The sequence below is a fragment of the Vombatus ursinus genome, unplaced genomic scaffold (genome assembly GCF_900497805.2).
Source record: "Vombatus ursinus unplaced genomic scaffold, bare-nosed wombat genome assembly UNPS02014158.1, whole genome shotgun sequence".
In the NCBI taxonomy this organism is placed as follows: Eukaryota; Metazoa; Chordata; class Mammalia; order Diprotodontia; family Vombatidae; genus Vombatus; species Vombatus ursinus.
In genome coordinates this window covers 4,885,071-4,908,648 of record NW_020953936.1, presented here as the reverse complement: position 1 = coordinate 4,908,648, position 23,578 = coordinate 4,885,071, and the positions used below count along the sequence as shown (strand labels likewise).

Sequence of the window (23,578 nt, the reverse complement as noted above, 5' to 3'; positions counted from 1 at the left end):
ATATCTGGATGTCTATCTTTGATTCACTGTCTTCTGGATGTGAATGAAGTCTGTTTGTTTGAACAAAGCCCTTTGACTTTGACAGAGATCACTACATGTCCCACTTGACCTAGGGGACTGGATTTAGCTGTAAGCAACACTAATCATGAAGCGCTCAGTGATAATTACAGATCCTTAATTCTCTATTCTTCTTCTCCACTCCTCCCCACCTCCATCTGTTAAATAGGGTCAGTGATCCTGATGTGGGTATCTGTGCATAAGAATTGAAGAACTGGTAATGTCAGATCTAGTCAGACACTATAACCATCTAGCTGGCATAGAAAGGCAAGGAACCAAGTCAGATCTATAACATAATTATGTGATCTGTGTTTCTCTATGGGTTAGGGATTTTATATTTGCACTTCTGAATTCACAGAGTTATTATGGGAAGCAAATGAGAAGTATTTTAGAACTATAAAATTATATATAAAATTAAGATGATGATTATAATATGATTTATTTTTTATTGTCCTCTGGATAGAGTCCTAACTTCCTTAATTGAAATTTTAAAGCCTTACATCTTTCCAAATTTATCTCTTCCCTAATTCCCAACACTAATCCTTCATTGTAGGAAGGCTAGTCTTCTCCTTGTCTTACAGCCACACTAGGCTCAATCTTCCTTTGTGATTTTCCTCATGCTGTTCCGTCTGCCTGAAATGTCCCACCTCCCCTATCCACCTACCCACCATTTCAGATGCACATTATCCACAAAGTAGCCCCTAGTGACTTTTCCTTCTTCTGAATCAAGAGTCAGCATGAGAATAGTCATCGCCCAAAAACACAGGGCACAAAGTGAGCATTAGTTCATATAGTGTTCATTTAGCTCATAAAGTATTCCTGCCAATCCAGAAGCAACAGCCAGAGCTGAGGCTGCCCTTCACCCTCAGTGTCTCGTGAGATGAAATGATCAAGGAAAGGCTGTTAGACAATATGTCTCAAATTTTCCTTTACCTTTCCAAGCATAAGCATGCTGTCATGCAACAAATGTTCTCCAAGTCGCTGAAATTGAGCTAATTGCCCTGAGTAAGTAAGACAAATTATTTCATAACTGTTGGAAGCAATGAGTCTTTGCTTCCTTTAAATAATTTGAGAAGAAAATATCTTCTAGGCACTGTCAGACTTAAAAAAACCAGCTCTCCCTTGTAATATAAATGAATGCTGCAAAACAATCCACACTCTTTCTGCAGTTTGTAATCTCACAACACTCTAAGTTTTCTGGTTGTTGGTTTTTTTTTTTATGAATTACACAGAAAATCCAAAACAAATTCTAGCTTTATTTACTCTACACACAGAAGGACACACACTTTGTTAGTACAAGGGAGAATCAGTGGGACAGAAGTGGGAGGGCAGAGAGGAGCTGGGAACATATGCCAGTACTCTCCAGTATTTCCCCTTAATGGGTCTGTAATCAGCTCTCATATTGAAGCCACAGGGAGCAATTGACATTGCTGATATTAGATCCTTTGATCTCGAGTCTGGCTCCATAGTTCTGCTGGGTTGCAGAGCAAAGTGATTGTTTGGCAGCAAGACAAGCATTTGGGTAGGGCCTAACATGGAAAGGCATAGGGAGAGGGGCAGTCTGGGAATTCATGAAGTCACCAATTTAAAACAGAAGGGGACCTTGGAGGGCATCTGCTCTAATCCCTTTGTTTTACAGATAAGGAAACTGAGGTTAAGTAACTTGCCCAAGATTATCCATGCAGTAAATATCAAAGGTTGGATGTGAACCCTCCCCTCACCTCTACTTCCATATCCAGAGCTTTTTCCACTAATTCTATTCCTTTCTGTCTATTCTCTATCAGGAAACTTCTCTGAAGAGGGTTCCTAGTGGGCCAGTACCATTTATTATCATTATGATTACTGTTATTATTACTATTATTGCATTGGCTATGTTTTATGTATCTGTGCCTCATAGTGGGGGAGGGGAGGAGCTGAAGACCCCTGACACAAATATCATCATCATCATCATCATCATCATCAATGTCATCATCACTGCCATTTATATGTACTTTAAAGTTTGCAAAACACTTTAAATGTATTAACCAATTTGATCCTCCCAGTGATCTTGTGGGGCAAGCACTACAGGTATTACCCCTCTAGAAGGTATTATTCCCTCTAAAAGAGAGATTTGAGACTAAAGGATTTTAAGTGACTTGTCCAGGGCACCCCAGCTATTAAGCATTTGAAGTGAGATTCTGAATGATGTGAGTTTCCTTGACTCCACGTCCCACATATTATCCACCATACCATGCTTGGGTCCAAATATACACACCATTAATTCTTCTTGATTACGATCATAGTAGCATAAGAATACTGACATGAAGTACCAACAACATGGGTAGTCAATTTTCTACTGCCTGTAATAGCATGGATCAACTCCAGTAGCAAACAATCCATACTGGGAATTTCCTTGCTGTCAAAGCAGTATCTGAGTCTTGGAGATATCAAGGTCAAATCAGAACAGTCAGAGCTTTGGTATTTAATCTCTGGGATGAGTCTGAGTCAGACACTTTTCTCTGCTCCCTTTTCTATCTGCCCGCTAAGTGTTCTCTGATCGATTTCTTCTCATGAGGCAATAAGAATATGGAGAGGCAAACAAATTGTGTTTGACAAACTGAAAACAATTTTCAGTAGGAGGAGGAAGGGGTTAGGGTAGTAGTTAGTGACTGGCTTAGCTGCTACTGAATTCTCTGCCACCCTCTTTTTCCCCTTTTCTGAGGGTCCAAACAGGAATTTCTTTTCTTCCATTTAGAACTGTGTTGAAGGTTAGTTTTTCTTCTTTTTCTTTACATTTCTACTACTTCCCAGTGATACGCGTACAATGGAAAAAGTACTGACTCTGGAATCAGGGACGTGAATTCAAATACTGCCTCTGAGACATAATGCCTGTGTGACCTTGGGTAAGTCATTTTTCTTGCTTTGGCCTCGGTTTCCTCCTCTCCAAATTGAGGAGGTTAAACTAGCTGGTCTCTGAGGTCTTTTCTAGATCTATGATCCCACAATACCCTCCCCCTTTCTGTGACAATGTTAGCAAAACAAACTTGATATTCTCACAAATATCAGGTTGCTGCGAGCCCCAAACATTAGGGAATACTGTCAGGAAGTCATTGCCTGCTGCTTTATGTGTATCATGACCAAAGTTACCTGACCAGTATAAGACTGAATGACAAAAGGCAAAAAACAGGATCGGAAGAGAAACTGGGGTACTCCAGTAACAATAAGAACTCAGCAGAGAAATCATACCAAGAATGTGTTGTGCCCAAGGAAAGACTGCCGCGGGAATAAGAGAGCACCAGAAAGATATATAACATGCAATGAGCAAAATTCCCAACTTAACCATCTATTTTAGCATACATATCATTCACTCAATACTAACATAAAATGTTTGCATTAAAAAAAACTTTTTGATTATCTGCTTTATAGAAAATGGCTTGGCCTAGAAGACAAAAAGCCGTCCTTGAAGTAAGGATGACCCGGATTTAATTTCTGCCACATCCAAGGTAAGTCACATAACTTTTTAACGCTCCAGGCACCCCTCTATGACCGGAAGCAAGAGATAAGTTACTGATTTGCCTTAGTGGAAGGAGTTTACCTACCCAGAGATCCTCATGAGGATAAAATCACTGGTTTGAGACTACTAGCTCCACTCCCTTGCACCCTCTTTCTCCCTCAGAGACACACACACAAGTAGAAGGTGATTGGAAGACTGCTGCTCCTCTTAGGCCAACATGAGTTTTCTACTGAAGGCCCAACATCAATAGAGTCTGAGATACTACTAGAAACCCTAGGAGATCCTTTCACCTATGTAGGGATGATATACGGTAGCACCATTTGTTGAATGAAATGTAATGTCATATGCTCAACAAGGGAGAGGCAATATGGCAGGAAGGATGATCCACTGGATACCTGTTGCACCACAAATTAACAGTGTGACCTTGGGCAAGTCACAGCCTTTGTGAGCGATGGCCTCTTCAATTACAAAAGGGAGGAAGCAATATCTGTTACAACTTCCTCAAAGGTTTACCATGAAGATGAAATGAGAGAGTCCATATAAAATGAGTCATCACCTGTCAAGGACTCTAAGGAATGTGAGCTCTTACCAATGAACGTCTGATGAGGATCTGTACCAAATAGGGCAAGTTTCCCTTTTACAGTATTAAATCCTGAACTACAAAACCAATGTTGCCCCTTTGTCATAACATGTAGGGTTACATCAACATGACACAGGGGTGGATTTACATCTCTACAACTGGAAAAGGACCTCAAAGGTTATCCAGTCCAATCCCCTCATTTTACAGGTGAGGAAAGTGAGAACTTAAATGACTTGCCATAGGTCATACACTTAATGTGTCAATGGTAGAACTTGAACTCAGATTACTGGCTTCTCATTCCACAGCCAGAGTTCTTTCACTCTATTGTACTACTTCAGGAAGGCCTGAATTCAAATCCTGACTCTCATACTTAGTAGCTGTATGATCTAACAAGTCACATATATAACCCCCTTTTAGTCTTAATTTCCTTATCTGTAAAATGAGGATAATAACACTAGTAGCAACTACACTACAGGGTTGTCATGAGGACCAAATGAGATGATGTATGAAAACTGCTTTGCGGTTTAAAGCTTCCTATAAATATTGGTTATCACCAGTATGTTGCTCTATCAGGTAGTAACATATCTGATGCTTTTAGAACATCTTTTACAGCTTAAAAATCATGCCTCACAGCAAAATGTTGGAAAGAGATGACAAAACATAGGTCCTAGAATTATCTTATGAACTCAATCAGCAGGGCCATGGCCCACTTGGAGAAATATTTGATAATACCTCTTTTTTCTCCTGTGTAGGGGACCAGATCTTCTCGATCCTTAAATTCTTTAGCTTGCTTTTCCAAGTGATCCAGAAGGTCATCTCTTTTAAATGGGCCTGTAGGTGGTTTTGTGGTCTGATCCTTCTGTCTCAGTCCTGCAGGCAATAGTGCATTCTAAATTGGAGAAAAAGAGAGAGGGAGGGAGAGAATAAAGAGGGGAGGAATAAAGAGAAAGGGAGAAGAAATGGGGAAAAGAGAGAAGGAAAGGAAAAAAGGGAATGAGAAAGAAAAAAGGGAAAGAAAAGAGAGAGAGGGAAAGGAGAAAAGGAGGAAGGAGAGGAGAAGGAGGGGGAGAAGGGGAGAAGGAAAAAGAGCAGAGAGGAGAGGAGAGAATGATTAACAGCTGAAAAGTTATATTTTTTTAGGATAGTCATCTTAATATAGATGATTTCATCAATTAAAACTAGAATTTTAGACAAAATACATCTGATGCAAGAGTTAGTTGGTGCTGTCAAGGAGTCAACAACATTCACTGATTGCCCAATGCACTGAGTACTGTACTATGAGCTAATGGGGGAAAGGAGTGATGAGGAACAGTATTTCAAATGAAATCGCAGAAATGACCTTTGCCCTAAAGAAATTTGCCATTTCATTAAAGAAATATAAATGTTTAAATCTATTCACAATTCAACATATCAGCAAGTGAAAATTAATATACATACTGAGAAGATGAATTATGAATTAGGCTTTGAAGAACGTGTAGGATAAACTGTTGGGGAGACGAAGGCGGAAGAAAATGGACAAAAGCATGAGAAGGCATAAGTCTTAGGGGACAACCAGCAGATTATTTTGATCAAAGTATAAGAGAGTAAAAGAAAATAAAAGTGGTATTAAAGTGAATGGCAGGGCGGGGTGGTAGTTGGAGAGCTTTGAAGACAAAATGAGGGGTTGGGATTTTATACAATATCAAGTACACTTCTAGACAAAGACTAGATGCTAACGAATTGATTAAATTGGTATTTTAGGGACGATTATCTCAGCAGCTGTGTATTGCATGGAGGGATACCAAAATACACCAGACAATTAGTTTCGGTAATCCACCTACAAAGTAATGAAGGCCTGGATCATGGTGGTGGCTGGGAAAATGGGAAAGAGCAGCTCAGAGAAACATTTCCAAGTAATCAGTAGAACTCCGAGATGACGAAAGAAATATATAGTTAATCAATATTTTTATTTTCAGGTTTATACTTCAAAGATGCGAGCGACTGAAGATGTTTGGCTAAGAAAAAAAGGTTTATTTATGGGAGTAATCACTTTAAGCAAAGTAGAATCTATGCTCAATGACACCTTAAGAGGGATTTTTTTCCTATGCCATAGAACTTTGATGTGATCTGTAAATGGATTTAAACTACAGGTTAAACAAAAAAAAGTCTTGGAGTTGGAGAGATTTCAGAGGGGAATAACGAGCAGACAGGAAAATCAAGCTCAATATGACTTTGGACGAGTGCCAAGAAATTCCCTAAGCACAAGATAAGTTAACTTACATTCAGGTCTCACTTAGAGCATGTGATGAGACACAGTTGCTATTGTTACCCAAACGGGCTATTTTTAAGTTTCCTTTTATTGTTATGTGAGCAGTTGAAAATCCAAAGTTGGAATTGCAAAGCATCAGACAAAAACTTTCATTTGTGGAAGGGGGAGGAAGAGAAACCCCTGACCAATCTGAAGAATACTCCCACTCAATGTAAAATTACAGTGCAGTGATCTTTGAGGTAATAGGGTCCTAGACCCTTGCCGGGGTACAAAAGGTGCTCCTTTAATTGGTTGCCATCGGCTTGGGCTGCTTCCAAGACTGGTGACTCAGAGTAAAAGAGGGGGAGAGTTGGAAGACATACCCCATCCGCTGTGATTTACAAAAACAAGATGTGAAATGGCTTAGTTCTCTCTCACCCTTGGACTTCCACTACAGAGTGGAATAAGGGGGGGGAGTTCCTCCCCCTTCCAGTTTTATTCTGCACTCTACCCTCTAACAGAAAATAATTACTTGCATGAGAACCCATGGTGATCAGTATGCACCCGTCCAGGTAGCCTACGATTAAAGACTTCAGATTCCTGGCTGCTGAAATCTGTTTCCTTTTCTCTATTCAGGAGTTCCTGAGAATGATCTTTCATAGCCTTGAGGGGAAGTAAAGAACAAGGACTGGCTAAAGTTATCTGTCCCTCTGGCCTCAGCCTAGCGGCTACTGTGTTAGAGTTTAATGCCGTAAGTCGAGACAGACTGATGATGGCTGGTTGTGACAGCCGCCCGAATATCCTTTGGCGGGCCATATGTTGTACAGGCCTGGTTTGGTGGCTTGCTGTTGATTTGGAAGGAAGTCTCTAGCAGAGACTCCAAATCCAGAAGACTATGACCAAAAGGAGGAAGAGCCTTCAGATCATGCCATATGACTGGCTGAAGAGGCTATTGATACTGACATATTGAGACTAAAAAACAAAACACTTGGGACAAGCCGCGATCATTGTATCTGAGGGCCTGTCATGAGAAAGAGGGATCAGATTTGTTTTGTTTAGAACTTACAAAGAGGCAAATTTCAGATCTGATACAAGAAAAAATTTCTAACACCCAGAATGATCCCAAAGCAGAGGTAGTAGTTTCCCCTTACAGAGGGCATTGTTCTTCAGGAATGTGTTCAACTTTAGGGTATCTAAGGTCTTACGATAGATGATAGGGATCATGAATTTAGAGCTTGACTGTTCCTCAGAGCTCATCAAGCCCAGGGTCAGTGAACTATGGCCCATGGGCCAATCTGGCCTGTTGCCTATTTTTTGTACGACCCTGTGAGCGAAGAATGGTTTTTACATTTTTTAAATAAAGTTTTATTGCATTTAAAGATGTAAGAATCATTCTTATGTCAAGATCTGCACAAAAACAGGTAGCGAGCCAGATTCGGCTCACAGGCCATAGTTTGCCCACCCGTGATCTAGTCTAATCTCCTCAAATTTTTTTTATTTTTATAGATTTTTTTAATATTTTATATTTTTTATAGATACCCAGAGAAGTTAAATGATTTGCCCAAGGTCATGTAAAGATTTTGAAAATTATAAATATTAAGAGATGATAGATAAATATGTACAGATAATTGATTTAATATAATCACCAATGTCATATAATGATAGAGACAAAAAGGTTTCATATTATAATATCATATACTACAATTAATCAATTACACTTAAATGGAATAAAAAATATTGCCTTGAATTGCTAACTATAGCAATGCATGACTAGCTCCTAGTCAATCATATAATTGAGAAAAACATCCCCCACATCCATTTCCTCTTGATTCCTGGTAGTAACTATGTACAGTAAACATATGATATGTCTTTAAAACTCACTAATTTGTACCATGTTGGGTGGGGGGAGGCCAGCTGATATAGAGAAACGTTTCAAACATGCAGTAAAACACTGAGAAAGAAATGCAACTTTTGCTTTTCTGGTAATTAAGTAAAGAGAACGAGGTTAACAAAGGCACTTAAGGAATCTCCTTTAATAAATAGATTTGTAATTAGCATATGTATAATTTATCAAGAAATATATTCTTGTGAAGTGCTTTGAAGATACTTACAAACAACACCATTCTCCCACCTGTCCTCAAAACTGTTAAAGCTGGTGGGGACCATAGTAATGAGACTCTAATCTAACTCTCTCACTTTACAGAGGAAGAAACTTGGGTCTAAAGTGATTTGTGGAAGGTAAGCAAGTGCAAAGTAGAAGAACTGAGATTTCAATCCACGTCCTCTGACTAAAGTGCTACACCTTATACTGATCTGATCCCTTCCATTTGGTTAGCGGGAGTTCTTTTCATAGGCTGCTAGGTGGTGCAGTGGATAGGGTTCTGGGCCTAGAGTCAGGAAGACTCATCTTTGTGAATTCAAATCTGACCTCAGACACTTACTAGCTGTGTGACCCTCAGCAAGTCACTTCACCTGTTTACCTCAGTTTTCTCATCTGTGAAATGATCTGGAGAAAGAAATGGCAAATCACCCCAGTATCTTTGCCAAGAAAACCCTAAATGGATTCAGACACCACAGGACGACAACAAGTATTTTTTACAGATCCTGAAAATGGAGACTCAACCCAGCCTCTGCTCAAATTTCCACGAAATTTTCATGAGCAGAGTCTTAATTAACAAAGTCAAATTTACAACACAGTCGTAAAGTGAACATTACAGAAATTATTTCATATCAATGAGTCCTTTGGGACAAAGTTTGCTATTGGTTATGGTGTGTTTGACAATTTTTTGCAAAAAGCATTGTTTTTTATAGTGCCATGAGGTTCTCTAACACACAATTTTAAGCTTAAGTGAGGAAACCTCAGCATTTCTTTCCCTGAGTTCCAACCCTCTTGGATTTTCCCACCATTCCTTGGGGAAACAGGAAGTACTTTGGTGCCTAATCTTGACTCAGATCCCTAAAGGACCACACAAGCTCTTGATAAGCTTCATGTACTATTTCAAATATGCCTAAATGTACCTATTTACCCTGAGAAGCCTGTTTTAGGTTTTTCTCTGAAAAGTAACCCTTGGGAATGCCCACCCCCTCCCATCCCTCTACTCTCCTTTCACCAAGCAGTCAGTAAACACAAAAGAAAATTGGGGTCCAGGGGTCTGTTCAATGAACAGATGCAGAGCAAAGTGGGCAAAACCAGGAAAACCATCTGTACAATGATAACATTTTACAGAAAAACAATCTGAAAGACTTTGGAACTCTGATTAATATGATGATAAATCACAAGTCCAAAAGAATGAAGATGAAACATGTCATTCAACTTCTGTTAGAGAGGTGATGAACCTAAAATAACTTTAAATGCAGAAAAAGACATCTCTTGGACATCACTAATGGGGGAATTTGTTTTGCCAGGATGTATAGATATGTACTAAAGGACTTGATTTTTTAAAATTTACTCAGTAAGGAAGGGAGGGTAGTAGGAAGAACAGATTACTTTTTTTAAAAATTGTTGCTTGAAAAATAAAAACAGTGAACTAAAAAGATAACTCCATGGTCTGATGCCCACATGGACATTAGCATAGAGCTTGGTGGACCCACTCCTGACTATTGGCCGAGGGCGTCTGTGCAGTTGCTTCAGGTGCTCCTTGGCTTCTTCCAGATTAGAGAGAGAAAGTGGATGATGTCCATCCCACTTCAGGTTGCTGAAAGGAGAATAAGAATCTGGGAAGAAGCTGACCTGAGTTGACATTCTCCATCATGTCCCTATCCCCAGCTTGCTACACTAGAGCCTTCAGGGTATTTCCCTTTGGGTGAGATCTGGGACACTCTCTTGGTTGCACTGAATTACCTCATTTCTGATGGGAAAGCTCCTTCATTTTATAATGTCTTGGTACATATTCTTCCATGTGTACTCTCTCTGATTTCCATTTTGCTATTGACTTGGACAAATGAGTTTCTTTGCTACTTACTATGTGTGTTCATTGTTGGAATGGTATTTGGTGGGGAAAGGGTCAAGCTTTGGACATAAAGACTAGATCTTCCTTTCTCAATTAATGAATAGAGACCAGAAGTTTTGCTTGAATCTGAAAATCACATCTCCTGGACTAACAATATTTAGGGGAATGGATAGATATAATTCTCCCCCAACCCTTTTCCCCGGGAGACTTTAATTCCTGCTTCTCCTCCTGTCAGAAATTAAAGTCTTCCTGGGAGAACGGTTGGGGGAGAAGAGGGCAGAGATATCTATTCTGCCTCTCTTCAAGTCATACAACAACCCTATACTACATCTGAGGGACAGCTTTGTTCTTCTTTAATCTGGGAAGTGCTGATAGTAGAATATCCTAGCCTGGGCTTCTTCACTTTTTTGTGTCATGGACCCCTTGGGTAGTCTGGTGAAGCCTATGGACTCCTTCTTAGAATAATGTTTTTAAACTCATAACCTATATAAGATTGCATAGGACACCTTTTGTATTGAAATAAAATTATTAATTTAAAAAAACAAGTTCATAGATCCCAAATTTAAGAACTCCCTCATTAGATATGTGCATTTGTATGCATTTTATCTACGCCATCCCCAGACTTTTATTTCTGGGACCTTAGGATCTAAACAACCTTAGGGACCTATGTCTGCACCCCACCCAGACAGTTACAACAGCTGACATTTATATAGCACTTTAAGGTTGTCATAGCACTTTACATACATGATTTCTTACAATAATAATAGCTAACATTTACATAACACTTACTAAGTGCCGGGCATTATGTTAAGTGCTTTAGAATTATTATCTCATTTGATCCTCACAACAACCATGAGAGGTAGGTGCTTTTGTTATCCCCATTTTATAGAGGTCCAGGGTCACACAGCTAGTAAGTGTCTGAGACTGAATTTGAACTCAGGTCATTGGAAATGGCAAATCACTCTTGTATTTTTGCCAAGAAAACCCCAAAATGGGGTCATGAAGAGTCAAGGACAACTAAAATGACTGTGACTGAACAACTTCCTGACTTGTTACCATCTTCTGATCTTGCCATCCTCACTCTGTAAGGTTAATCCTGGAGGCAATATTATCCCCAGTTCACAGATGGATAGACTAAGACTGAGAGAGGGTAAAAGATTTTCCCATAATGTACAATTAGTAAGTTTTAGAGGCACCTAATTCTCTTTGTGGACTCTAAATCCAGCAATAGTTCATACACCAGAAATCTTTCCGGTTATCAGGTGCTATATAGAGCCGTATCTTTTTTTCATTTCCTTGAAAGGAGAAGAGGTGGAAGTGGGAAAGGTGAGTTTCTTCAGCCATAGGATCTATGAAAATTTATGTTTGTTTTGGATACAGAAGAATAAGACAACAGAAAGGATGGGAAGGTCATCTCTTGACCATTGCAAGAGGAACAATGAATCCTTTATGACCTTTGAATGGGACCAGAAGAAAGAGACATGAAAATGTAGGGCGTCTTCTCCCCAGAGACACATGGAGAATCAGTACTGATCCTCAGCAGAGTCTTCTGCCAAAACATCTTAGAGAAGCCTCAGCGGTTGCCCAGATCCCACATGCAAATTTTCATGACAGTAACAAGGCAACAGTTAGAGAAGGACTGGGAATCAATCAGGAGACCTGGAGTTAGTCTCAGCTTGTCACTAACCAAGTGACACCGGACAAGTCAATTAATCTCTTTGTTCTCTGTCTCAATGTCTGTCAAGTGAGATAGTTGACCTAGATGATCTCCATGGTCCTTTCCAGCTCTAACCTTCTTTTTTCTTTAGTTAAAATAAACAGTCTAATGCTGCCTTGGAAATCAACAACAGAAATTGACAGTATTTTTTCCTGAACCTTCCACTTACTATTTAAAATGGAATTTTTTAAAAAATTAAGTAAAACAAAAGCTAGGACTTTTATTTTTAAATGTTAACATATTAGTCTAATTTTTACACCGATGTTATAAAGCCCTGTTGTCTTAAATAAAGTGAAAAATTGATAGATTTTTAAATATACTATTAATAGTATTGCTAATAGGAGACATTATAGTAAAATCTCTAACAATTGTACAATTATTATCACTATTCATCAGGTAACATGAAATTCTATCCAAGCATGTAACAAGACAGATTTTTATCTTTAAAAAAAAACTATATATATATATATATATACACATTTACATATGCATTATTTGTGTATATATTTAAAATATTTAGGGATCCACGGAATTCTCTGATACTAGGTATTGTGTCATAAACAAGGATCTCAATCTTTGACGCTTTTCAGTGACATATATCAAACACTATAATCAGATTTCCAAATTTTCATTTATTTAAGGAAAAAAAGGGCCTTAATATCTATTTAACTAAACAGTCTTAGAGATGATATAGTAGAAAAAGCTTCAAGTGAACTGAAAGTCAGGAAACTCCTATTTGAGAACTGGTCCTAGTACTTAATAGTTATACGACCTTGAGCAAGTCCCTTTACCATGCTAAGCCTCAGTTTCCTTATTTATAATAATAATTGTATGATACCACACAAGATTGTTGAATAAATATGCTTTGTAAATCTTAAAAAACAGTCAATGTAAGATATTGTTACCATTATTATTGTTGACCTTTAAAAAATTATTTTACAAATTTGCTATTTTTTTTCCTACCCCAAAGGAAAGCCTAGTGTTTTATTTCTACTTATGGAATTCATCTAAAGAGGGAACGTATGGAGGCAGCTAGGTGGTACAATAGATAGAGCACTGGGCCTGGAGTCAGGAAGACCTGAGTTCAAATTTGACCTCAGACACTTCACTAGCTGTGTGACCCTAGGCAAGTCACTTTACCCTGTTTGCCTCAGTTTCCTCATTTGTAAAATGAGTTGGAGAAAGAAATGGCAAACCACTCAAGTATCTTTGCCAAGAAAACTCCAAATGGGGTCACAAAGGTTCAGACGGGGCTGAAACAACTGAACAACAAAAGGAGCACACTAGTAATAACAATCAGTCTCTGACCTTGTCTGTCTCTTTAATACAGATTAAGTGTGTTATCTCCTTGCATTCTAGCTGCTGAATGAGGTGACAAAGCCAGAATAAAGACCTTAGAAAGAGGGCATGTGATTTAGCAAGAGCCTGACACACAGTAAAGTGTTTAATAAATACTTCAGGGACTTGATTTGTTCACTGAACTAGAGAAACGGCTTCCATTAAAGTTGAGCAGGATTTCTCCATTCTACTGGACCTTATATCTTCAAGCAGCAGTCCACCCTTAAATCCCTCATGGGCATAGACTTGGATAAAATGTGGGAGAAGTGCAAATTCTCCCCCAGTTATAAGGAGATGCCAGAAATCAAGGAAAGGAGTAAGACAACCTCTCAGGAAATGTGAACCATGGCGAGAAGAGTTACAACAAAAGGGGACAAGAAGAATATTTCCTCTTCCCTCTGCTTTCCTTACAGTCATATCACAAAATGATAGAAGGTGTGACTTTGTATTTCTGAGCCCAAAGTGCTTTGGTCTAAAAGACAGCAGAAAGAGAGATAGGTATAAAGCTAGAGATTTGGAGTGGGGCCATTGCTTTTGGATGACTCTTTCATAATTTGCCCCTCCTCTCTCTCCCATCTTTCCAGTCTTCTTATACCTTAATCCCACAACACACTGCAATTCAGTAACACTGACATCCTTGCTATTCCTGGAGTAAGACACCCTCTCTCCTGACTGATTCCAAGCATTTTCATTGGCTGTACCATATGCTTAGAATATTCTCCCTCCTGATCTCTACCTTCAAAGAATGGCTTCCTTCAAGACCCAACTAAAATCTCACCTTCTATAGGAAATCATTTTTAATCTCTCTTAATTCTAGTGCCTTGCCCCTATTGATTATTTGCAATTTATCCTGCATATAGCTGGTTTATACATAATCGTTTGCATGTGGTCTCCCCCATTAGGCTGTGAGTTCCTTGAGAGCAAGGACTGTCTTTTGCCTTTTTATTGTAACTATTTTTTTGGAGGGAGGTATCACCAATCACAGTGCCTGGCACATAGTAGATGCTTAAGAAATATTTATTAACAGTCTTAGTTCTTCTCAGCAATACAATGATCCAAGACAATTCCAAAAGACACATGATGGAAAATATTAACCACACCCAGAGAAAGAAATATTGAGTCTGAATGCAGATTGAAGCATACTATTTTCACTTGTTTTTTCTTTCTCGTGGTTTTTTTCCTTTTGTTCTGATTCTTCTTTCACAACATGACTAATGTAGAAGTATGTTAAACATGATTGTATGTGTATAACCTACATCAGATTGCTTGCTGTCTTGGGGAGGGGGAGAGGAAGTGGGGGAGAAAAATTTGCAACTCAAAATTTTACAAAACTGAATGTTGAAAACTACCTTTCCATGTAATTGGGATGAATACTATTAAGGGAAAAAAGTTTATGGGGAAAAAAAGAAATATTTATTGACTGACTGGCTGTCTCTGTCTCTGTCTGGATCTCTAGGGATCAATCAACAAGCAATTATTGAGTGACTACTACTACTACTACTACTACCACTACTACTACTACTACTACTACGAGCTAAGCACCGTTTTTGGCCCTGGGGTTACCAATACGAAGAATGAAAACAATCCCTTTTTTCAAAGAGGTTAGGAACCTTCACAGCACAGACTCTCTATATTATACATTTATTTATTTCTATAGCTTTCTGCAACCAAGGCTTTTGGTGCTAACCCTTTCCAAGGTGATATAACTATGAAAAAGTATAACCCTCTTAAAATCTCCATTTTCTATTGCATGTTCCTTTTGAAATGGATAGGATTAGGTTAGTGAATGGATTAGGATTTCATTAAAATCAAATACCTCATATTCCATGCTGCCCTACCTTATCCCTCAATCTGACAGATTGGCTTATTTGTTTTTGAACTAAAATTTCCCCAAAGTAATCTATGTGTATTTCAGTCCTTTGTGCTAAATAAACACCCCTGTTTTAAAGGGTAAATTTCAGTGTGATTTAATTGGGTGCCACCCGCCAGGATGAGCTATTACAAATTATACAAGATCTCTAGGTTTACAAAGCTAACACTGCTGGGGAATGTGGGAAGCAGCTTTTTTTTTTTTTAAAGTTCTGGAAGAGAATGTAGGTATCCCTGGAAGAATGTGTGACATCTGATAACATTGATAATAACTAGCATTTACATAGTGCTTCAGAAAAGAATTTTGTATATGTTAATTTCATATGATCCTTCCAACTCTCCTTTGAGGGTGGTGCTATTGTTATCATCTTCATTTTACAGATGAAGAAACTGAGATCTAAAGAGGTTAAATGACCTATCCAGGGCCAGATCTAGTAAGGATTTTGAATTAAGGTCTTCCTGATGTCAAATTAGGCACTCTCTCCATGCTACCTGTCTTAAATGGCTTTTAATATCCTGGAAAGACATGGAGTATCCCCAGTGTCTTCACTAACACTAGATGAAGACGCCTAGTTTTCCTACCTGTTAGGCTCATTCCTCCATCAGCTCATGGTTTTAGAATCTCTCCTTCATCTAACCAAAACTTATGCATCCTTCAAGGCCCAGCTTAAGTCATCTGGTTTGTGATGCCTTGGCCAATCACTCTGAGCTTTCCACTCTCTGAATTTCTATGGTACTTTTAACACTGATTTATAAACGCAGGAACTAATTAATGATTATCTGAATATTTATGTCAACATGTAGATTATGGTACATCATGATCTACCAGCCCCCAATCAAAATTTCAGGTAATCCAAATGTGAAAGTGCATGGTGGATCTAAGTTATTATTCTTAATAATAATAACTAACATTTATATAGCACTTACTATGTGCCAGGTACTGTGTTCTGTGCTTTACAATTATCTCATTTGGTCCTCACAACAGCTCTGGGAGATAGGTGCTATTACTATTCTCATTTTATAAATGGGGAAACTGAGGCAAATGGAGGTTAAGTGACATGCCCAGGGTCATACATATTACCCAAAATGACTAGCATTCAAGAACCTGACATTCCTCCTGACATCTATATAGTTTGTTGATGACACATCAACATTCTCAGAGGTTCAAAAATCTTAAAAATAATCCTTAAATCTTTCGTCTCCTTCACCTACCCATCCAATCCAAGTCTTATCAATTCTACCTTGGCAATATTTCAAATGCCTTCAGTAGAATGTAAGCTCCTTGAGGGAAAGGATTAATTTAATCTTTATATCCCCAGCACATAGCATAGTGTTGGGCTGTAAGTAGATATTTTATAAGTACTTGTTCAATAGAATTAAATCAAACTGAATTAAAGAGCTCAATCAATTCTGCAAATATTTATGTTTAATAAGTGAAGAGTTGATTACTACTAGGGGCGTACAACATGGACAAAGAGAAGATAAACACTAACTCCTCCATTTGTCTTTTAAAACTCTGCAGGTCCCAGGTCAAGCCTCACTTGGTTGTTGTTTGGGCCTTGATTGGCTCAGAGTGAATATAAATAACAATTGTTTCTGTTTTGGCTAGAAATACTGAGGGTCTTCCCCTCCCAGATTGGTTTTTATTTTTTGACTAGGTAAAAAAGGCCATTCTCTGCCTCATTTCTTACCTACCTTTAATCACTGATTGGGCATTGCCTCAGTCAAACCTGTTCAAGACATTCGCTTAAAAAGGCCAAGGTCTCCCACTGCATAGGAGCCATCTCCAGTCATCCTGATCTTATCTGGCCACTGAACCCAGATGGCTCTGGAGGAGAAAGTGGGGTTGTTGACTTTGCACAGACCTCCCTCACTTGAATCCAATTCAATTACATACCATGGCATCACCTCCTTCCTGTCTTGGTCCTCTTCGAGAACAAAGGACAAGCAACAACAAAACCTGCAATTTTCAGTTTAACCCTCTCTAGTCTTATTTTATAGTACTTTCCCTCACAGTCCACTTGGAACTTTCTCTACATGACATTTCATCTCCTGTTTAAGTTCCTTGACAGGGATGGCTCCCCAAACCTTCAATGACTTCCCCCACCCCCATCTCTGTCTCTTAGCTTTCTTCAAAACTCAGTTCACGCATTCTCTCCCCCACAAAGGATTTCTTAATCTCTGAAATAGTGAATACCTTTCCCTCTGGTTTTGTTGGTCCGAGACCCATAATACTCATTTGTGGCAGGCTTTTTCTGTCTTAAACAAATCCCCCTCCTTCTGCCCAACATTTATAGCCTAAGTTGGTTTTTCCTTTTCCTTCCATATTTCTTCAAGTGCTTGCTTACTGAGGAAGTTTCTAGGTCTTTTGAGATTCTTCTTTGTGGCAATTGCTTTATATTGGTTAAACATCCATGGGAAATCATGATGTTCCATGTCAAAGTCTGTTTTCTTATGTACGTCTCATTTCTTTTTTGATATAAACAGTATATTTGATGAGGTCTGGTTGGAGCCATTTCAATTGCATTCCCTGTCTTCTCATTTTCATTCCTTTAATTTGGTGCCAATCTTGATTTTTGCTCTAAAAAGTTTGAATACCTTTAGTGATAGGGAACTCGCTACCTCTCAAAGCACCTCAATACATTTAGGGAATCACTTTAATTGCTGTGAAGTTCTTCCTTATGTTGATTCAAGTCTTCTTTCTATACTTCTTACCCATGAGTCCTTGCTTTCCCCTCTGAATCCGTGCAGCTTAATCCACATATCAGCTCTTCAAATATTTGAAGATTGCTATCATGTCTCTTCCAAGTGTTTTCTTTCCAGACTAAATAGCCAAAATTCACTCAATAGTCCAATTCAATTAAACTCAATTCAAGAAATATTTAATAAGTTATTTCTGTGTCCAGAACAATATGTTAGGAACTTTCAACTATTTTCAAATCTAGCTCACTAGCATACAGTCCATATGTGGCCATCTTGCCTACAAAAAAAAAACCCACGAGTTGGTCAAATGCCTTGCTTAAGTTCAGCTGTGCTATGCCTACAGCATTCCCACAGAATAGCAATCTTGTGATCCTGTCAAAAAAGGAAATGAGGTTGGTCTGACATGACTTGTTCTTAGTAAGTCCATTTTGAGTGTATTAAACTGTCCACACATTCTTCATTATCCTTTTTACAATTTTGCTAGGAATCCACATTAAGTTCACCACTTTGTAGTTTGCAGTGTCCAATTTCTTCTCTTTTGTGAAAAATTAGGACAATATTTGTCTGGCACCTTTCATTAGGAATGAATGAATGAAAAGGCATTTATTAAGTACTTACTATGCATCAAGCACAGTGCTAAGTCCTGGGAATACAAACAGAAAAACAAAACAGTTCTTTGCTTCATAGAGCTTACTTCTAATAGAGAGACAAACGATAGCAGCAGACAAGGAAGTGTACTTCATGCTAGGAAGTCATTAGCAGGATGAGTGGAGCCATAAGAGAGTCAATTAATGGGCCCTCTCCAGAAGCTGTGATAGTATTGATTTAATTACTGTTTCCAGAGCAAGAGGTGGTTGGGTTGAGAGAGAGATAGCAGCAGGGCAGATGACAAGAAGATTGCCAGGATGAAGGATGGTGAGGTCTGCGGTGGCTAGTGGGCTCTTACCCATCATGGCCCCAGGATGAGGGTTTCAAAACTGAATGGCCTAGTTCCTAAACGGGATGCTGTCTAGAGGTCCGGTCCAGAGAGCACAAACAGACAATCACTGCAGAAAAAGACGAGTTTGCCCAGAAATAGTTAACTCACTTGTCATGTAAGAGGTGATAATTAGGCTTCAGAGTTTATGCCCTATAAAATTTGCTTGGCAGAAGTTGGTGGATATTTAATTTTGCTCCCGATAGCCCTGTGATCAGATTACATTATATAAACTACAATATCTTTCTTCTCAGGGAAATCTAAAAGAATAAAACATGGTGAGAGAGTAACTGGCTTTGTAGAGTTGATTTCTGCTGTACTGTTTTTATAATTCCTTCATTCCTTTTATACTTGTACTGTTGAAATGACTAGAGGTTTGAGTGAGAGGGGAATTTTTCTAGGTTCTAAGAATAAGGTTTTCCACATTTTAGATAAGAAAGTATTGCTTAATAAAGCCAGTGAACAAATACACTGACCTCCAGATAGGGAATTTATTGATAAAAAATGAGCAGCTGATGCCCAGATACAGAATGAAGATAAATAGAAAATTAGTGCTATTACACTTTTGAAATTTCTTCCTTTCTTTCCTTTTTTTCTTTCTTTCTTTTTCTTCCTTCTTTCTCCCTTTCCTTCTCTTTCTTTTTTCCTTCCTTCCTTCCTTTTCTTCCTTCCTTTCTTCCTTCTTTCCTTCCTTTTTCTTGATCTCTCCTAGTCTTCAAATGCAGCAGCCCCTTAAAGGCCCAATGCTACTGCTGATTGGCACAGGAGGTTTACTGTCCTCCATTTCTGACCCAGACTACTTCATTCCTCCTTAGTCAGCCCTTCCAGGACTTGCCATATTGGTGCCAGACTTAGTGTATTCATGAAATCAGCTTTAGTCCTAGTTCAGAGCTCCAGAACTCAAGCTATCTACTAGCCTCAACCTCTTCCAGTAGCACGGATTACATGTATACAACATTACTCCTGTCTCTAAATTGCCTTTTAAACATTATAGATCCTTTACACATAGGACTCTATTTTTGAAACAAATGGCAAAGCATTATTATTATGCGAACGTGCCAAGGCTCAGGTTTTTTTTTTTAAGCTTTTCATGGTCACCAGAAATGATGGTAACTTTGTCCTCAATTCACAAGGCTTATAAGCTTTTCAAACAAATCATTACTTTTTCACTAGCCACAGCCAACAAGATGCTCCAGTGTTCTGACGGGCTAACCAGTATTATGTTTGGCACTGTTTTCAAAGTCGTCATGGTAGCTGTGACTGACTGATGAGGAAGGAAAGAGCATTTTGCTTCTAACAGAGGAAGCAATGCACTAAATTCCTCTAGAGGAAAAAGAGAAGGAAAAGGACATTAGAAAGAAAGAGCAATTATATTGATATAACCTATTAAAAAATAAAGGAGATGAAGGCTAATCAAGCAGTTGATCCAGAGTAAGTGAATGATTACCCCACTCATACAGAGGACCAGGATGGGGGACATCATTTGAGGTAAGCAACATATTTAAATTCACTGCGATCTTTAAAGAGGAAGAATAGGAAAAATGAAGAGAAATATTTTCTATTTTTTCTCTTCTAACTTTTTTTCATTTAAAAAATTTTTAAATTAATTTTTACATGCTTTTATAATCTGTTCCTCCTCCTGCCTCTCTATTAAACAACCACAAAACAAAAACGATGGAAAATAAAGCCCCTATCATAAACATGCGTAGTCCAGCAAAACAAATTCCTGCACTGGCCATTCTTGAATAAGGATGTTTTTGCACTTCAAGTCCACCACTTCTCTAGTAGGAAGTTAGTGGTGGATTTAATCTTCAGGCTTTGGGACTCATGGTTTATTATTGTACTGGTCAGTGTTCTAAAGTCTTTCAAGGTTGTTTTTCTTTATAATGTTGTTATTGTGTAAATTGCTCACTCTGTTCATAGAATTCTTCCTTGTTTCCTCTGAAATTGCCATTTTGTCATTTTTTATGGCACAGTAATATTCCATTCCATTCATATACCATAATTTGTTTAGCTATTCCCCAACAGGTTGGCACTTAGTTTCCAATGTTTTGCCACTAAGAAAAGGATTGCTATAAAAATTTTTGTTACGTGTAGGTCCTTTTCCTGTTTTTTTTGAAAGAAAAATATTTTTAAAACCTCCATGCAAATAATGTAATACAGAAAGTGTTCCTAGAGGTCCTCTTTCATCATTGTAGAAGAGTGTTTGTTTTCTTAATCCCAGAGATAAGATTCCTGGAGACTCCAAGGTGTCATGAGGATACCTCGTTATCAACTTCACTGAAAGGGACACAGATGCCATAGAGGATTGGTTGCCCTGATTATAGGTTTGGGATCGTGTGGATCCCAACAGAAGTCACACGTCTTGGTGTGGGCTTTCTTGCCAGCTCTGTCACTGGCTGTGTGACCTTGGGCAAGTCAGCTCATTTCCCTGGACCTCAGTTTCTTCATGTATAAAATGAGGTGGTTGGACCAGGTGTTCTCTGAGGTCCCTTTCAGTGCTCGATACATAGAGCAATGGGTCTAGAGTCAAGAAGACCTGAGTACAATTACTATGTGACCTTGGGCAAGTCACTTAACCTCTGTTTGCCTCAGTTTCCTCAACTATAAAACGGGCATCATAAATAGCACCTTCTTCCCAGAGTTGTTGCAAGGACCAAATGAGATAATATTTGTAAAAGCACTTAGCAGAGTTTCTAGTATAAGGGAGGAACCAATACAAATGCTGTTTCCTTCCTTTCCATTTCCCCTTGACCATCATCTTCCATTATTCTTTCATCCAGTCTGGTGACTATAAAGGTCAATTCTTCCACGTGTGTTCTTAAGCCCTCACTATCATCCACCCCCTTCCCAATTTTAACTCTCCCTATCTATGGGCACTTTCCCTGATGTTACGATTTTCAGTGTCATAAGTGCCCTTAGGAGTTAATTTATCTCACCTACCTGAGAAGTTTTTGAGGCAGCCAAGTGGACAGAGTGCTGGGTCTGGAGTCAAGAAGACCTGAGGTCAAATGCGGCCTCAGACACTTATTAGCAGTGTGACCCTGGATGAGTCACTTAACCTTTGTTTGCCTCATCAACTGGTGGACCACAGTCATAACAACGTTATTCGGTCAAACGTCCACTTTTTTGTGGCTGGACTTTTTAACCATGGATCACTGCCCCCATCTTATTAGATGGAGAAAGTCAAGCCCTGAGGCTTTAAGTGACTGTCAGTTGCAGGGTCAGTCAGGACACAATCAGGAAGGTCACAGTATCAAAGCAGCACTTTCACAGGCACAAAAATGATACATTCTAGGAATGCTATTTTTTGAAAGTTTTTCAATGAACAAAAACTGCTCTCCCTCCCACTCCTCTACCAGAGGGGAAAAAAAAAGGAAAAAAAAGAAAAACAAAACCCTTGTCACAAATAGGCATAGTTAAGCCACGTCAAAAAGATGTACGTCTCATTCTGCCCCCCATCTGGGAATGCTTTCTGTATTAAATACTGTGATTTTCTATTTTTTTTTAAACCCTGTTGCTATCAGTAATGTCCCGGCCTGGTTTCTCAATGTGGCATGAAGATGACCCTTGTGTTCTGTGGCACAAATTCCCGCCAAACTGGGGCCTAGCAGTGGATTCTAGCTAAGAGCCTCATCATAGTCAAGCAGGCAGGCGGTCAACAAGCATTACCAGGGCAATTAATTTTTTTGGGGGGGAGGGGGTGGTGGTTTCAGTAATACATGAAACCGACTTGAGCTTCCAGCTCTCTCTCTCTCAGTGGAGGGATTGATAAAATCACTGATAACAAAATCACGAATCCTTTAAATAATCCTACGGTAGGTCCTTGAAAACATGCCATCAGAACTTGTGAGGGGTGGATTTATCACTAAGTTTATGGGAAGTTTTTCTTCTAAAACCGTGTGACCTCCTTCAACATCTTGATTCAGGGATTTGACTGCGGCCTTCCTTTAACTAGTTAGTGATTTTTTCCCTTGTGACCTTTGGTCACGGTGCCACTTGTTCTTCTCCACTTACATTCTCACAGTATTTCTAAGGATACATGCCTATTTTTGGATAAGATATTTATTTCTTTCCATTTCAACTATTTACTTCCCTTGAACTTTTGCTTCTGTGTGTTTTGTGAGACAGCACTTTGTTTTTCAATTGTGGGATAGTGGAATGAGTGATGGACTTGGAACTATGGAACCTGGGTTCCAGTCCTGTCTGTGCCACTCATCCCCTCTGTAACCCCAGGCCTCAGCCCCCTCATCTGTCCCAGGAGGTTAGACGAGATGATCACCGAGGTCTCTTTTGGCTCTAAATGTATGATTCTATAAAACAGAAGAAAATTGCTATTGTATTTTCTTCATTTGTATGTCTTACATCATAATGGAAATAATATTTGAAGTATACTTTTGGGGGGGCACAAAACACTCACTAAACAGGAAGGTCAGTGCATTTAATTATTATTTTGAGGAATAAAATGGGCTTTTAAGAATTGCTTTAAGTTTTTTTCTTCTTCATAGCTTCTGCAGTAAAACCAGAATAAATTTGAGAGTGGGTCTAGATGTAATCTAGAAAAAAAACCCCACTGCATTTAAAATTCTAATTACTGGGTTAGAATCCCAGCTCTACACTTTAATGGGTGTTGAGTAAGGGGAACTATGTCTGAATGCCAGTTCTGCT

The 23,578-nt window shown here is 38.8% G+C and overlaps 1 protein-coding gene across 2 annotated transcripts in view; it reads right to left on the bottom strand.

The window, feature by feature from the left end:
• TMOD1 (tropomodulin 1) overlaps positions 1 to 23,578 on the bottom strand; it is a 136,200-nt gene that overhangs the window by 44,181 nt on the left and 68,441 nt on the right. For both annotated transcript variants that reach the window (XM_027859020.1, XM_027859021.1), the window contains exon 3: positions 4,863 to 5,019. In XM_027859020.1, the coding sequence (XP_027714821.1) occupies positions 4,863 to 5,019 (157 nt within the window). The remainder of the gene's footprint in view (positions 1 to 4,862; positions 5,020 to 23,578) is intronic.